This window comes from Theropithecus gelada, chromosome X, assembly GCF_003255815.1.
Source record: "Theropithecus gelada isolate Dixy chromosome X, Tgel_1.0, whole genome shotgun sequence".
Lineage (NCBI taxonomy): Eukaryota > Metazoa > Chordata > Mammalia > Primates > Cercopithecidae > Theropithecus > Theropithecus gelada.
In genome coordinates, this window is record NC_037689.1 from 5,194,909 (window position 1) to 5,212,827 (window position 17,919).

At 39.6% G+C, this 17,919-nt stretch overlaps 1 protein-coding gene across 2 annotated transcripts in view; it reads left to right on the forward strand.

Annotated features, from left to right (window-relative positions):
* The window catches only part of WNK3 (WNK lysine deficient protein kinase 3), a 170,460-nt gene that overhangs the window by 61,995 nt on the left and 90,546 nt on the right, over positions 1-17,919 (forward strand). For both annotated transcript variants that reach the window (XM_025372570.1, XM_025372571.1), the window contains exons 8-10: positions 1,745-2,039; positions 3,274-3,467; positions 3,562-3,711. In XM_025372570.1, the coding sequence (XP_025228355.1) occupies positions 1,745-2,039; positions 3,274-3,467; positions 3,562-3,711 (639 nt within the window). The remainder of the gene's footprint in view (positions 1-1,744; positions 2,040-3,273; positions 3,468-3,561; positions 3,712-17,919) is intronic.

Sequence of the window (17,919 nt, forward strand, 5' to 3'; positions counted from 1 at the left end):
TGGTACACAACTATCACCCTGGCATTTCCCATTACCACCTTCCTAGACTCTCTGCTTCACTCCTGTATTTAATTTTGAATTTCCTAAATTCCATGTCTTCAGGGGACATGGGAGTGGTTGGGTCCACTTTCAGCTCCTGGAAGCCACTCTTCAGTCCTTTCACATGTCTCCACCCCATCTTCAAAGCCAGCAATGGCATATTGAATCCTTCTAGTGTCAGCAGCTGGTAAAAGATTCACTGAGATAATCTCCCTAGATTAAGGCCAATTGTGCTATGTATTATAGCAAACACAGTGATGGGAGTGATATATGCACAGGTTTGGGGATTAAGAGGGAGCATCTTAAAGCAGATTGCAGGACTGAGAATGATATGTCATGGTACCTCCTCAAATGATCTTCTCTACTGTTCAGCCTTGTTCCTCTGAGATGAGAAGGCAGAACCTTTTCTTCTTTTCTCCTCTAATGCCTAGTAAGACGTAGTACTTTGCTGTTAGCATACTTGCCTCTGCCTAGAATGTTGGTCTCCACTCCAAACTTCTGCACATCCGTCAATAGTGTGCATGTTCCTTTTTTAGCTTTAATTCAGGTCAGAATTTACCTTCCAGGCTGGATGCGGTGGCTCATGCCTGTCATCCCAGCATTTTGGGGAGGCCGAGGTGAGAGGATTGCTTGAACCCAGGAGTTCGAGACCAAAGCCCGAGCAATATAGGGAGACCCCGTCTCTACAAAAAATTAAAAATTAGCCAGGTGTGGTGGTGCATGCCTGTGATCCCAGCTACTCGGGAGGCTGAGGTGAGAGGATCACTTGAGCCTGGGAGGTTGAGGCTGCATTGACCTATCATGGTACCACTGCATTCTAGCCTGGGCAACAGAGTGAGACCCTGTCTCTCAGAAACAAATCAAATAAAATAGAATTCTTCTGTGAAAACACTTACTCTATTACCTCCAGAGATGCAATGTGCTCCTACTTAAAGACTTTTACAGCAGCTCATTTCAAGTTAAGTTATGTCCATTTCACACCACCCGATAGTGTGCTCATACAGGACAAAGGACCAACTTAGTCACCTGTATCTGGTGCCTAGTACTGCGCATATTGTAGACACTTAATGTTGCTGAATGAGAAAACCTTTTTAATCCTTCAAAAAACGTAATGGCAGTTCTAAATTACCTGTGATAAGACTGCATATTCTGAAACATCAAGTTTTGTTTGTTTTTGTTTAAAGCCTGAATTATTTTAACAATGCTTGGTAATACTATTGATATTTCTCATGCCAATTAGAGGCTCTGGCATTTATGTACGTCTTTGTTTAAGAGAGAATATAGAAACAGATTAACTGTTAATTTGGAATTTGGGGGCATAAAATAACTGCTAGTGAAAAAAAAAAAAAAGTTAAAATTGGCCAGGCGTGGTGGCTCATGCTTGTAATCCTAGCACTTTGGGAGGCTGAGGCGGTGGATCACGAGGTCAGGAATTCAAGACCAGCCTGGGCAACACAGTGAAACCCCGTCTCTACTAAAAATACAAAAAAATTAGCTGGGCGTGGTGGCAGGCACCTGTAATCCCAGCTACTTGGGAGGCCGAGGCAGGAGAATCACTTGAACCTGGTTCAAGTTGTGGTGAGCCGAGATCGTGCCACTGCACTTCAGCCTGGGCAACAGAGCTAGACTCTGTCTCAAAAAAAAAAAAAAGTTAAAATCTTAAATGTTAAAGAAGTAGTTTTTGCTTACTGTGTTTTGTTTGTAGGTCAAGTCTGGGTTCTTCCATGAAAGTGATTCCAAAGCTGTTGCTAAATCCATTAGAGACCGGGTGACACCGATAAAGAAGACAAGAGAGAAGAAGCCTGCTGGCTGTTTGGAAGAACGCAGGGATTCTCAGTGCAAGTCTATGGGGAATGTATTCCCTCAGCCCCAGAATACAACTTTGCCCCCTGCTCCCACTCAGCAAACTGGGGCTGAATGTGAAGAAACTGAAGTTGATCAACATGTTAGACAACAACTTCTACAAAGAAAACCACAGCAGCACTGCTCCTCTGTTGCAGGTAACACAGTTACAGCTCGTAAAAGCAAACACATGTGCAATTATATTCCCTAATCTTTATTTATTTTGAAGGGCAGTGGTCAATGGCGTATTCTGTTTCTTTTCTTTTTCGTGTTTTTGTTTGTCTTTAAATAGCACTTCTGTGTTTTTCAGAGCATTCTGTTATCTATCATTTTATCAAGCCTTCAGAAAACCCCCAAAATAGACAAGCCAGCTAGTTTCCTTATTTTAAAATTAAGAAACTGTTCTGTTAAGTGATTCTTCTAAGGTGCTAGTTGCAGAAGGATTATAATCTATCATGTGGTTTAGTTTGGGGTATAAATAACCTTATTATCATTTTTGAGGGTCTAACATAAATCTTTTTTTTTTTTTTTTGAGACAGAGCTTTGCTCTGTCACCCAGGCTGGAGTGCAGTGGTGCGATCATGACTCACTGCAGCCTCAACCTCCCCAGGCTCAAGTGATCCTCCCACCTCAGCCACCTGAGTAGTTGGGACTACAAGTGCATGCCACTACACCTGGCTAATTTTTGTATTTTCTTTTGGTAGAGATGGGGTTTCACCATATTGGCCAGGCTGGTCTCAAACTCCTGGGCTCAAGCCATCTGCCCGCCTCAGCCTCCCAAAGTGTTGGGTTTGTAGGCATGAGCCACCACGCCCAGCCACATAAATCTTTTAATAAAGAAAATTTAGAACTAAAGATAAAATTTATTCCTCAAGAAGGAATTTTCTAGTCTTTAAGATCCTTTGTATTTTAGAAGGGACCCTCAAGTATAACATTAACACAATTCCTCTAATTTTCTGCTGTAATGCATTTTCTTTTCCAGAAGGACACAGTATTTGCATAGTAATAACCTATTGTTCTACAAAGACAGTATTCTAGGTTATAGGAGAAAGAGAATATGACATATTTTACTGAAATCCTTATGTCAAGTGTAGATTAGTTAGGGATATATGTGACATGGCCAGCAAATGGAGTTGATTTTTGTCTGATTCTCTGTTTTTAGGTTTGCTTTACTAAGAAAATTTTAGTTATACTACAATGTCAACATTTCATTGCTTGATAAGAGTTTACATGCCGGTTTTTGATTAATGCTGTAGTGTAAATATTTTATTTGAAGCTATGTCAGGTTCTCAGAGTAAAAAAGCTGTTAAAGAAACACCATTACCTATACCATTTGGACATTTTGTGCTTCAAGTTTTCCCTTCTACCTGTTACTTATTTTCTTTGTTATAGGTGACAGTTTGTCTGAGGCAGGAGCTGCATCAGTTATACATTCAGATACTTCAAGTCAGCCCAGTGTAGCCTATTCCTCAAATCAAACGATGGGCTCTCAAATGGTTTCTAACATCCCGCAGGCTGAAATAAATGTCCCAGGACAAATTTATTCATCTCAGCAACTAGTAGGACATTACCAGCAAGTTTCAGGGGTGAGGTGAACTGTTATATTTAAATATATAATCAATGTACTTACTGTAAATGGGAAAGTTTATCTTTAATCTTTTTTTCCCCTTATTTTAACAGTTACAGAAGCAGCCAAAGCTGACTCAGCCACAGATTTTGCCTTTGGTACAAGGTCAGTCCACTGTTTTACCTGTACATGTGCTTGGACCAACAGTTGTTTCACAACCCCAGGTTTCCCCATTAACTGTTCAGAAGGTCCCACAGATAAAGGTAAGACACATTTTAGAGGTTCTGTATTCATTTAAATAAATTTAATACTGCCTAGATTTTCTGACAGGCAAAGGTTCTCTTTTATAAATTCATTATAGTTTAGAGAAAGGTCACCAAAAGCTAAAAGTTGTTTATGCTTTCCTTCACCCAAGACATTCCTCTTTTTGTGTGTGTGTGTGTGTGACGGAGTTTCACTCTTGCTGCCCAGGCTGGAGTGCAATGGTGCAATCTCAGCTCACTGCAACCTCCACCTCCGAGGTTCAAGCAATTCTCCTGCCTCAGCCTCCCAAGTAGCTGGGATTACAGGCATTAGCCACCATACCCAGCTAATTTTTTGTATTTTTAGTAGAAACGGGGTTTCTCCATGTTGGTCAGGCTAGTCTCAAACTCCTGACTTCAGGTGATCCGCCTGCCTTGGCCTCCCGAAGTGCTAGGATTACAGGCATGAGCCACAGCACCTGGCCCAAGACATTCCTCTTAATGTGCCTAACATTGTGTAACTAGAATCTTGAGATACTGCTTGTATAATTGGAGAAGAAACAGAGAACTCAGTATATGTGAACAAAAGATTTATTTAGGACTGATCTCTTCCTTATTAATGATTATTTGTTCTTTGTATTAAACTTTTCCAACCTGATTTGAACATAGAGGGATGTATGTTGCAGTTAATTAGAAATAGTATTTCATAGATTTTCATAATTTTTAGCATGTTCATCTAAACTCTTGTTTTGGTTCATGTTTATTTCTGTAGGAGAAATAAGAAGTGTTTTTGTCTTTCAGACTCTTAAAGTCAGCATTTTTCATTTCTGACAATGAGTTAACAGTCTTTGTGTGAGTTTATATATTAAGACTGTATCCTGGTTCCCTAGGTTATGGATTCTGGATGCATGGTTGCATTTTTCTTTGCCATTACCCCATTTTCTCCCCTCACCTCCTACCATACCTTGCATTTGTCTTCCCTCTCTAGGAGTGAGATGATCTGATAGCTACTAGCTAACAGAGAGTGCCTGGTTTAGCTAGCTGCTGGTGCATCTTTTAAGAGATTAGTATATTATCAGTTCATCATCAGACTTTTAATGATTACCACCTTCTGGGGATATGAAATAAAATAAACATGATCCTTGCCCTCAAAGAGCCCAGTCTTATAGGGGAAAGCATGCATGTACTTGACAAATGCCAGATGCATTTAAAATCTGCTAGGGGTAGATTTGATTTGATATAGTTGAAGGTGCCAGATATTTGACTAGTATTTATAAGTGATATGGTGCCTATTTGTAATTGAGCTCGTGTGGGAGTTTGATTTGCCTCTTTCTAATCCTATAATGCAAAGTGTGTTGAATCGGTGTTTAAATTTAACTTAGGTTCAATTTACATAAGCATACAGGTATGTGTATTTTAAAATGTGTTCCAAAAATTTAATTATCAATGTGTTATTTGCTTATTTTAAAATAAAGCCCATAAAGTTATGAAAAAGAAAGTGAAAAATTACTTGTTATTTCTCCAGCTAGAGACAGCTCATTGTTTTTTTGTTTTGTTTTGTTTTGTTTTTTTGAGATAGAGTCTCACTCTGTCGCCCAGGATGGAGTGCGGTGGCGCGATCTCGGCTCACTGCCACCTCCGCCTCCCAGGTTCAAGCGATTCTTCTGCCTCAGCCTCCCGAGTGCTGGGACTACAGGCACGTGCCACTATGCCCGGCTAATTTTTTGTATTTTTAGTAGAGACAGGGTTTCACCGTGTTAGCCAGGATTGTCTTGATCTCCTGACCTCGTGATCCGCCCGCCTCGGCCTCCCAAAGTGCTGGGATTACAGGCGTGAGCCACCGCGCCCGGCCGACAACTTATTGTTTATGTTTGAGGTATAGCCTTTAGATTTATCTTTTTTTCTATGTACACATGTATAACTTTGTTTATATATATACGTGTATATCACATACATAACGATTTTTTGTAGCCTGCCCTTTTCACCTAATATATAGAAGCCACATAAGCAATAACTTTGATTATATGGGTCTTTTTATGAGCATGGTAACCCAAATTCTAGGAATTATTGCAGCCAATCGGTATTTATTTCTGCCAACTCTCTCCTTTCTTCCTGAGAGAGTATCTATATTCATTTTAGGAATGATACTGAAATCCTTTGAGCTTTCTCATGGGACTTCCACTGTCAGGTGTGTGACGATGTCAGATTCGGATACTCAGAATCTCTGCCAGGGTTTGAATGAGTTACACAGTAAATGCAATAAATAAGAAACCATGAGTGTTATACTGCTGTGACTGGTCTCAACCTCTTAGTGTATTCAGTTAACTAGCATTTACTCATGGTATTAAGATTTTTATAGGACTAATGCTATACCTAGCACCTTTTTGATAATTTGCTGAAATTTTTGAAACATAGCATTATTTTCTCTATCAGTATGTCTGGGAAAGTCCCATTAAAATGGGCATAGTATATGCATTTATAATTTGAATTCTCCTTGTACCTGTAGCTGGCCTTTGGAGCAGATAGAAAAACTTTAGCCCAACCTATGACTTTAGACTCGTCAGTTACTGGAGTTCCACAACCAATCCTTTCTTTCTTTTTTTTTTTAGACAGAGTCTCGCTCTGTCACCCAGGCTGGAGTGAAGTGGTGTGATCTCAGCTCACTGCAACCTCTGCCTCCTGGGTTCAAGCAATTCTCCCACCGCAGCCTCCCGAGTAGCTGGGACTACAGGAGCACACCAGCATGCCCAGCCAATTTTTGTATTTTTAGTAGAGATGGGTTTTTGTCATGTTGGCCAGGCTGGTCTTGAACTCCTGGCCTCAAGACATCTGCCCGTCTGGGCCTCCCAAAATGTTGGGATTACAGGTGTGAGCCACCATTCCCGGCCACAACCAATTCTTTCTGCAGTTTCTCCTCAGATATTGTCTGCTTCACAGATGACTTCCCAGCATCCAACAGTTGGTCTTCAACTTGAGTGTGATCCTAGAAGTGGGAATTAGGCATTAACCAAAGCACCAGCTGCCAAACTTCTAGTTTCTTACTGGTTAATCACCCTCAAGCTTTGTTGAATCATTCTTCTGTCCAACATGTGAGCAGTGCACAGAATGCTGCTGGTACAGCTCAGCTCCCTTCTAATTCCATTGGGGGGCATTCTTCCCAAAAGATACATTCAGTATCACAGCCATACCCATCGGAAGTCTCTAACTTTAGATTCTTCAATGCCACAAAGCCAGACTGTGCGTTTGAAGGAGCATTGTTTCCAAGCCTCTATTCAGCAACAGTCATTAATTTTACAACCTAAGATTTTGGCATCTCTACAGAAAAATTTTCAGCAGGATTATATTCTGCAAGAGTCTGAAGCTCTTGCAAGTCAGCAACAGCCAAAGAGTGGTATTGAAAATGTGATTCAGTCCCTGGAACAGCCTTCTTATTCTGTTCAACACACTTATCCAGGGCCACCTGCAGAATTATCATCCTTCCCATTGAAGGCTCCTGAGCAGCTGCCCTTTGTGATATGTCCCCAGGAACAAACTTCTTACTCATCACAGCCAACTTACTCAATTCAGGCTCCACTACATAAACAGTCTGTTTATTCACTGCCAGTCCTGGAGCATCCTCTTTACACTGTACAACCACCGAGATCACAGCCAGCCTATTCTATGCAGACTTCTTATCCAGTCTCAGCTGCAGTACAGCCCTCATATTTGGCAAAGACTCACGTGCAGCCTGCTTATCTAGTGCAACCTCCGCTTCAGTCACCTTTTCCAGACCAGGCAGCATATGTAATCCAGGCAGCTTACCTTGTGCAACCTATGGAACAGCCTGCTTATCAGGCACTGTCTCTTGAGCATGTATCTTATTTAGGACAAACTGCTTACACTATCCAGACAGCTGAACATGCAATCTTCATAACCCAGCAGGCATATACAATAAGCCCTCCTGATAGCAAGCAAGTACACATGACAGACAAACTCTGCAGATCAGAAGTTATACTCTGTACCACCATTTGTAGCACAGACTTTTGAGCAACAAGCCTGTTTAACACAACCCCAAGGTAGTTCTTCTTCAACATTGGAACAAAGGATGTATTTAATATCAACCTTAGATACACGGACACGTTCTACTGAGCCTTTATTTAATATCCAGCTTTCAGCGACTCCATCCCAAGCAGATGTCAGTTTTGGACACCAGGAGCTAAAAGCTCAGGCCCAGTCAACTAGCATTATATCTCAGAGGGCAGTGGAAGGACAGCTTCAAAACCCTGAGCAGGTGTCCTTCATTCAGCAGGCCTCTTCACAGGCACAGATACATTTCTCAGCAGTTTTCCCAATCACATCTAGCACCAAGCCAGGTTTCTCACTTAGCTTTCATTCAGCAGCAGCAGATGACTCATTCATCTCATAGACAAGCACAGGAAACCCATCAGTTGTCTACTCAGGAAGGCCCCATAAATCAACAGCAATCTTTGTTTAGTCAACATGCTGCTGTCCAGCAGCAGGTACCTCATTCACAGGCACCTAAGCAAGTTCAGCCGTTAACCAGGTATTCCAAACACCATTACACACATGGTCCAGATTATACATCCGTTGCAAGAACAGTTGCAACTGGCAGCCCTGGAACAACAATATATAATACAGCCTTTAGAGCAGCCTCAAGTACTTCAGGAACTAGACAACAGTCAGACTTTTCCCCTACAGAAAAGCCTAGCACAATACCAGCCAGCATACATCCAGCAGCAGTCTGCTGACCAGCCGCAGTGGTAGCCATCTTACAGCTTAGCACCTGTTTCTGGGTCATCAGAGCCACAATTACAACAGCAGACCCTCTGTCAAAGCTCTGGGATAGCCCTTCCAAATCAGCAATCTTCAGTTCATCTCCTGACACTTAGCATTCTGGTAGACGCTTCCACTGCTTTTCAGAGCATTTCTATGTTACACACACAGCAGCATTTACAAGGCCAAGAAATTCCAAAGGTAAATCCTTGTGGGGGAAAATGAGGATGATTGTGATTTTTCTGTGATATTTAAGGGTCAGGATGATAGTCAACTATAATAGATATAGCACTTCAGTGGAAATCACAGTCCGTGTTCCTGACTCTTTTCCTTACTTACTGGGTGACCTTGATTCAGGTCTTTTCTAAATGTTCTCATCTGTAAAGTGTAGGGATTAGACCAGATGACTACAATTAAAAAAAAAAAAAAATTTGAGGACCTACTTAGGATATAACAGTGAATAAAATACAAAAACCCCTTCTGTCATTGAGGTTTGTTGTCTAATGGGGAAAGATTGTCAATAACCATTATAAAAAGGAAATTATATAGTACAAGGTGCTTTGGGGAAAATGTAGAGCAGGAAAAGGAGGAAAGTGGGTGGCAGTTTTAAGGAAGATGGCCATCAGAGTAGGTCTCATTGAGAAGGTAACATTTGAGCAGACACTTGAAGGAAGTGAGGGAGTCAGTAATGTATATTTCAGACAGAGGGAATAACAGGTGCAAAGGCCCTAAGGGAGAGTTATCTGGCATGTTTGGAAAACAGCAAGGAGGCAAGTGTAGCTTTCCAAGATCCTTTAGTCCTAAAACGTTTGGAACCTATGGTTCTCTTATTGTTCTACATTTATAATAAAGCATTTGCCTTTGTGAGATAATACTGTTGAGTGATTCTTATTGCCAAATACTATTCCAAAGACATTACATGTACATCCTCACACCAACCCTAGGAATCCCATTATTTATAAAATCTCCTCTTCATCAATAAATTATAAATTTATAATGGATTTCAGTATGTGTGTGCTGACTCCTAACAGGACTGAGCGAGAATAAATAAAGATCTTTGCAGCTGAAGTTTCTTCAGACAGGGGCATGCTATTCTGGGATTTATGATTTTAGATTAAGGGGTTCAACAAACCATTTTTTCTCCTTCCCTTTTTTTTTTGTTTTTGTTTTTGTTTTCCTGCACTACACAGATGTAATTAACAAAGTATTTTGGACTTTAATGTTCATTCTGTGGGCAGATTGCATGTGTTGTATACTTTCCTTACCTAATTAAAAAGTTTTCCCCAACATCTTACTAAGAAAAATTTGAAATATACAGAATATTGGAAAAAATTGTAGCAGTGAAAAGTTACTTGTTATTTCTCCAGCTAGAGACAACTTAATTGTTTTTTGTTTTGTTTTGTTTTATTTTTTTGAGATGGAGTCTCACTCTTTCGCCCAGGATGGAGTGCAGTGGCGCACCTAACACCTAAATTATACAGTTAACTTTTGCTCTATTTGCTCTATCACATACCTATTTATCCCTTTATCCCTTTATTAATCCATTTTATTTTTCTGGTGCATTTCAAAGTTTAAAGGAAGTTGCTAACATCAGTATACATCATCCATAAATACGTATCATTGACTAGAACTCAGTATTTATATTTTTTAGTTTAAATGTATATACAGTAAAATGCATAAATCATAATTCATGAGTTTCGACAAATGCTTACACCTGTGTAACCCCAACCGTTATCAAGACATAGAAGAGGTGTTGACAGCCTTTTTCTGTAAAGGTCTAGATAGTAAATATTGTAGGCTTTGCAGACTATATAATCTCTGTTGCAGCTACTCAGTTCTGCTGTTCTATGCATGAAAACAACCATAAATATGTAAACAAATAGGCGCGACTGTGTTCCAATAAACCTTTGCTCACAAAAACAGGTGATGTGCCAGATTTGGCCTGAAGCCTTGCCCACCTGATAGAGAATACTGCTATTACTCCAGAGAAAGTTCCCTCATGCCCCTTCCCAGTCAGTCTTCTCCACACCCATTAGAGTCAACCGCTGTTGATTATTTCTTGTTGTTTTTTGAGACAAGGTCTTGCCCTTTTGCAAAGGCTGGAGTGTAGTGGTGCAAACACAGCTCACTGCAGCCCTGACCTCCTGGTTCAAGCCATCCTTGCACCTCAGCCTCCCGAGTAGCTGGGACCACAGGTGTGCACCACTCCGCCTGGCTAAGTTTTTAATTTTTTTGTAGAGATGGGGTCTTGCCATGTTGTCCAGGCTGGTCTTGAACTCCTAGGCTCATAGAGTCTTCCCACGTTGGCTTCCCAAAGTGCTGGAATTACAGATACAAGTCACCATGCCTAGCTAATTTTTTCACCATAGATTAGCTTAGCCCATTCTAGACCTTCATATAAATGGAACAATATAATATATATTCTTGTGTAAGGCTTCTGTCATTCAACATGTTTTTGAGATTGATCCATGTTGTGTATGTATCAGTAGCTCTTTTTTTTTTTTTTTTTTTTTTGAGATGGAGTTTCGCTCTTGTTGCCCAGGCTGGAGTGCAATGGCGCGATCTCGGCTCATCGCAATCTCTGCCTCCCGGGTTCAAGTGATTCTCCTGCCTCAGCCTCCTGAGTAGCTGTGGTTACAGTCTTGCACCACCACGCCCAGCTAATTTTGTATTTTTAGTAGAGACGGGGTTTCTCCACGTTGGTCAGGCTGGTCTGGAACTCCTGACCTCAGGTGATCCGCCCAGCCAGCTCTTTCTTTTTTTTAGCTGCAGGATAATACTCCATTTTATGAATATGCCAAATTTGTTTATCTATTTTACTATTCACAAACAGCTAAATGATTTCTAGTTTTGGGTTATTGTGAATAAAGCTGCAACGAACATCCCTATATAAGTTTTTTTTTTTTGTAAACATGTTTTCATTTCTCTTGAATTATACCTAGAAGTAGAATTGCTGGGTCATAGAATAAGTGTTTGACTTTTTAAGAAATTGGAAGTTTTCCAAATTGGCTGCACTAACACCAGCAATGTATGAGAGCTCCACACCCTCACCAGCATTTTTAATTTTAGTTATTCTAGCTTCTGTATAGTGGTATCTCATCGTGGTTTTAATCGGTATTTCCCTGATGACTATGATGTTGAGTACCTTTTCATGTATTTGTTGGCCTTTGTATATCTTTCTTTGTGAAGTGCCTGTTCAAGTCATTTGCCCATTTTATTTGCCCTTTTTATTATGGACTTACAGAAATTCTTTATATATTCTGGATTATACAAGTCCCTTCTCAGATACATGTTTTATAAATATATTCTCCAGTCTGTATATTGCCATTCATTTTTGTAATAGTCTCATTTAATGAGACAAAGTATTTAATTTTGATGAAGTCTGATTCATCAAAGTTTTTCTATTGTAGTTACCACTTTCTGTGGCCCATGAAACCTTTGCCTACACCCAAGTTATAAGGAAACTTTCATATGGTTTATAGTTTTATGTTTAAGTCCATGGTTCATCTTGAATTAATTTTTATGAATGCTGTGAAGTAAGGGGTCAAGGTTCTTTTTTCTTTCCTCTAGGAATATCCTAACAGCTTCATCTGTTGAAAAGACTTCCCTTTCTCCACATCTCTACCAACACTTGTTATCTGTCTTTTTTATTGTAGACATCCTGGTGGGTGTGATGTGGTATCTCATTGTGGTTTTGATTTGCATTTTTCTGAAGACTAATATTGTTGAGCATCTTTTTATATGCATATAGGTCCTTCATGTATCATCTTTTATTGTCTTTGGAGAAATATCTATTGAAATCCTTTGCCCAGTTTTTGTTTTATTATTTTATTTTTTGTAGAGTTGAGGTCTCGCCATATTGCCCTGGCTGGTGTTGAACTCCTGGTCTCAAGCAGTCCTCCCACCTTGGCTTCCCAAAGTGCCAGGATTACAGGCATGAGCCACTGCGCCTAACCCTTTTACCCAGTTTTTAATTGGGTATCTTTTTGTCTTTTTATTGTTGAGTTATGAGTTCTTTATATATTCTGGATACTTAGACCATTATCAGATGTATGATTTACAAATATTTTCTTCCATTCTGTGCGTTGTCTTTTCACATTCTTGATGGTGTCCTTTGTGGCATAATTTTTTTTTTTAATTTGATAAAGTCCAATTTCTCAATGTTTTCTTTGGTTACTTTGTGCTTTTTGTGTCATATCTAAGAAACTATTGCTTAATCCAAGGTCATAAAGATTTTCTCCTATATTTTCTTCTAAGAGTTTTAAATTTTAGCTCTTAAATTTGGGTCTTTGATCCATTTTGAGTTAATTTTTGTATATAGTTTGAGGTAGGGGTCCAATTTCATTCTTTCCATGTGGACATCCAGTTTTTCTAGTGCCATTTATTCAAAAGACTATTCGCCCGTTGAATAGCCTTGGCACCCTTGTTGACAATAAATTCACCATAAAAATATGAGTCTTCCAACTTAGTTTTCCTTTCTCAAGATTATTTTGGTTCCTCTGAGTCCTTTGCATTTCCACATGAATTTTAGGATCAGCTTGTCAAGTTGGGTCCAAAAAGCCAGCTGGGATTTTGATAGGCATTGTGTTAACTTTGTATATTGCTTGGGTAGTAGTGTCTCTTAATAATATGAAGTCTTCGAGTCCAAGAACATGGATGTCCTTTCATTAAATTAGGTGTTCTTTAAGTGTTGGCAAAGGTGTGGAGAAAAGGGAACCCTTGTACACTGTTGATGGGAATGTAAATTGGTGTAGCCATTATGGAAAACAGTATGAGGCCAGGTGCAGTGACTCACACCTGTGATCCCAATGCTTTGGGAGGCTGAGGCACGAGGATCACTTTAGCCCAGGAGTTCAAGACCAACCTGGACAACATAGTGAGACCTCCTTGTCTCTACAAAAAAATTTAAAAATTAGCTAGGTGTGGTGGCATGTATCCCATAGTCCCAGCTACTCTGGAGGCTGAGGCAGAAGGATCCCTTGAACCCAGGAGGTCAAGGCTGCAGTGAGCCCTGATTGCACCACTGCACTCCAGCCTGGGCAGCAGAGCAAGACCCTGTCTCAAAAACAAACAAAAACAGTATGAAAGTTCCTCAAAAAATTTAAAAAAAAAAAAAAAAACCTACCTTACAATCCAGCCATTCCACTTCTGGGCATATATCCAAACGAAAAGAAATCAGTATCTTGGCATACCTGCACCCTCGTGTTCATTGCAGCTTTATTCACAATAGCCAAGATATGGAAACAGCTTAAGTGTTGACAGATGAATGGATAACAAAAATGTGGTATGTGTGCATATACATGTATGTGTATGTGTATATATATGTATATCAAGAAGGAAATTCAGGAAATCAGCCACTGAAAAAGAAGGAAATCCTGCTATTTGTGACAACATGGATGAACCAGGAGGACATTATACTAAGTGAAGCCAGATACATAAAGATACTGTATGATCTTACTTATATGTGGAATCTATAAATATCAAACTCATAGAAGCAGAGAATAGAACAGTAGTTGCCAAGGTCTGAGAAGTAGGAGAAATGGAGAGACTTGGTTAAAGGGTGTAAACTTTTACTTATAAGATGAATAAGTTCTAGGGATGCAACATATTGTTTACTTGAATTTTTTTTTTTTTTTTTTTGAGTCAGTGTCTCACTCTGTTCTTCAGGCTGGAGTGCAGGGGTGCAGTCTCGGCTCATACAACCTCTGCCTCCTGGGTTCAAGTGATTCTCATGCCTGAGCCTCCCAGGTAGCTGAGAGTACAGGCGTATACCACCATACCCAGCTAATTTTTGTATTTTTAGTAGAGACGGGGTTTCGCCATGTTGTCCAGACTGGTCTCGAACTCCTGGCCTCAAGTGATCCGCCCACTTCAGCCTACCAAAGTGCTGGGATTACAGGCGTGAGCCACTGCGCCCAGCCTTAAAAGAGATCTTAAGTATCCTCACCACACATACATGTACAAAGGGTAACTTTGTGTTGTGGTTGATATGTTAATTTTATTGTGGTGATCATTTCACAGTGTATATGTATAGCAAATCATCACATTGTACATCTTGAATATATACAGTTTTTATTTGTCAATTATACCTCAATAAAGCTGGGGAAAAATAGTTGGTTTTTAATTTCAGCGGTATTTTGTAGTTCTCAGCAAGCAAATCTTTTTTTTTTTTATTTTTCAACTTTTATTTTAGAATCAGGGAGTACGTGTGCAGGATTGTCACAGAGGTATATTGCATGATGCTGAGGTCTGGGGTATGACTGAACTCATTACTCAGATGTGGAGCATGATACCCATTGGTTAGTTTTTCAGCTTTTTTCCCCATCCCTTTCTCTCCCCTCTATTAGTCCCCAGTGTTTACTCTTTTCATCTTTATGTCCACATGTACCCAGTGTTTAGCTCCCACTTATATGTGAGAACATGTGATATTTGGCTTTCTGTTTCTGTGTTAGTTCGCCTAGGATAGCTACATCCTTGTTGCTGCAAAGGACATGATTTCATTCTTTTTTATGGCTGCATAATGTTCCACAAGTCTTTACAATTCCTTGTAAAGTTTTTTCCTAAGTTATTATTTTTGTTGTTATTATAAATGGAATTGTTTTCTTAATTTCCATTTTGGATTGTTAATTGCTAAGGCATACAAATACAACTGATTTTTGTGAGTTGCTCTTATATCCTATAGTTTTGCTAAATTTGTTTATCAGCTCTAATAGTTTTTTTGTAGATTCTATAGGAATTTCTATAATAAGATCATGTCATCTGGGAATAGAGATAGTTTTAATTTTGCTTTCCAATTTAGTGTTGTTGTTTTTTTTTTTTTTTTGAGACATAGTCTTACTCTGTCACCCAGGCTGGAGTGCAGTGGTGCAATCTTGGCTCTCTGCAATCTCTGCCCCCCGAGTTCAAGCAATTCTCCTGCCTTAGCCTCCCGAGTAGCTGGGATTACAGTTGCCTGCCACCGTGCCCAGCTAATTTTTGTATTTTTAGGAGAGACAGGGTTTCACCATCTTGGCCAGGCTGGTCTTGAACTTCTGACCTCCTGATCCACCCGCCTCGGTCTCCGGAAGTGCTGGGATTACAGGTGTGAGCTACCACGCCCGGCCTAGATGTTTGTTTTTTAAAAAATTGTTCTTGCTGGAACTTCTAGTATAATGTTGAGTAGGAGTTGAGAGCAAATATCCTACTTTTCCTAATCTTAGTGAGAAAATTTTCAGTCTTTCACCCATTAAGTATGATGTTATCTGTGTGTCTTTTTACTTTTAAAGAACTTTATTCAGGCTTAGTTTATGTACAGTAAACTGCATGTATTTATAGTGTACAGTTAAATGAGTTGACAGATATATGCCATAATCAAGATACAGAACATTTCCAGAACACCCAAAAGTTTCTTGTGTCCCTTTTCAGTATTTGTATGTGTGTGTTTACTCTAGGGATTTTAATTTACATTCTAAATTCTTCACAGTTTTTACATAGATTTAATATATCATAAAATGTAAGGACCATGCAACTATTTATTTCCTGCAGGCTTTAAGCTATAATTATTTTTGTTTATTTGTTTGTTGAGGTAGGGTGTCCTTCTGTAGCCCAGGCAGGAGTACAGTGGTTCAGTCACAGCTCACTGTAGCCTCGACCTCCCAGGTCCAGGCAATCCTCCCACCTCAGCCTCCCAAGTAGTTGAGACCATAGGCATGCACCACCATACCTGGCTAATTTTTTTTATCTGGATAGAGATGGGTCTCCCTGTGTTACCCAGGCTGGTTATAATTGTTATATATATTACATCTACATACATTATAAGCTGCACAATGCAATGTTATAGATTTTGCCTTATATACACATATGCCTTTTCCAAGAAATTACGAAGAGAAAAAGTTTTAAATTTTGATGAGGTCCAGTTTTTTCTTTTCTTTTTTTTTTGTTTTGGATTGTGCTTTTTGTGTGAAGTCTAAGAATTCTTTGCCTAGCCTTAGAACTGGAGATATTCTTCTACTTTTACATTTTTCATTTCAGTGTGTGATCTATGTTAATTAATTAATTTATTTTATTTTATTTATTTATTTATTTTTTGAGATGGAGTTTCGCTCTTGTCGCCCAGGCTAGAATGCCGTGGCGCGATCTTGGCTCACTGCAACCTCTGCCTCCCTAGTTCAAGTGATTCTCCTGCCTCAGCCTCCCAAGTAGCTAGGATTACAAGCGCTCACCACCACCGCTGGCTAATTTTTGTATTTTTAGTAGAGACATGGTTTCACCATGTTGGCCAGGCTGGTCTCAAACTCCTGACCTCAGGTGATCCACCCGCCTTAGCCTCCCAGAGTGCTGGGATTACAAGCATGAACCACCATGCCCAGCCTATGTTAATGTTTTTTAAATTAGAGGCATTCACACAGTAATATGTTAATCTTGTATATGGTTTTGAGATTTAGATTCAGGGTTTTTTTTGCGGGGAGGGAGGTTCCCTGTAGATGTTTAATTGCTGTAGCATCATTGAAAAACTGCTTGTCTTCCATTCAATTGCTTTTATATTTCTGTCAAAAATCAGTTTGGCATATTTGTGTGGGTCTTTTCTTCTGGGTTCTCTATTCTGTTTAATTCATTTATGTTTTAAGTTGGTTTTTTTTTTTTTTTTTATAGCTCTTCTGGATTTCTATTTTTCCATATAAATTTTAGAATAATCTAGTCTATGTCCACAGAAAACCTTGCTGGGATTTTGATAGTAATTGTATTAGTCCTATATATGAATTTGGGGAAAATTGACGTCTTTACTATGTTGGGCCTTCAAGTTCAGGAACATGATATGTCTCTTCATTTATTTAGGTCTTCTTTGATTTCTTTCATCAGTATTTTGTAATTTTCAGCATACAAATCCTAAGGCTCTTTTGCTAAGTTTGTGCCTAAGTATTTGGTTTAATTTTGAAGGGTTATAAATAATTGTGCTTTTTTGTTGTTGTTGTTGTTCGAGGCAGAGTCTCACTCTGTCACCTAGGCTGGAGTTCAGTGGCGTGATCTCAGCTCACTGCAGCCTCTACTTCCCAGGCTCCAGCAATCCTCCCACCACAGCCTCCCAAAGTAGCTGGGACTACAGGCGCGTGCCACCATGCCCGGCTAATTTTTGTACTTTTAGTGGAGATGAGGTTTCGCCATGTCGCCCAGGCTGATGTTGAATTCCCGGGCTCAAGCGATCCACCTGCCTCAGCCTCCCAAAGTACTAGGATTACAAGTGTGAGCCACTGCACCTGGCTAATATTGTAGTTTTTAATGTCGGTTTTCACATGTTCCTTGTTTGAGTATAGAAATGTGATTGTGTGTGTTGATCTTGAATTCAAAGACCTTGTTGAACTTATTTGTCCTAGGAGGATTTATTTTTTTGTTTTTTTGTTTTTGGTAGAATCCTTGGAAATTTTTTTAAATGTAGAAAATCATGGCCGGGCGCGTTGGCTCATGCCTGAAATCCCAGCA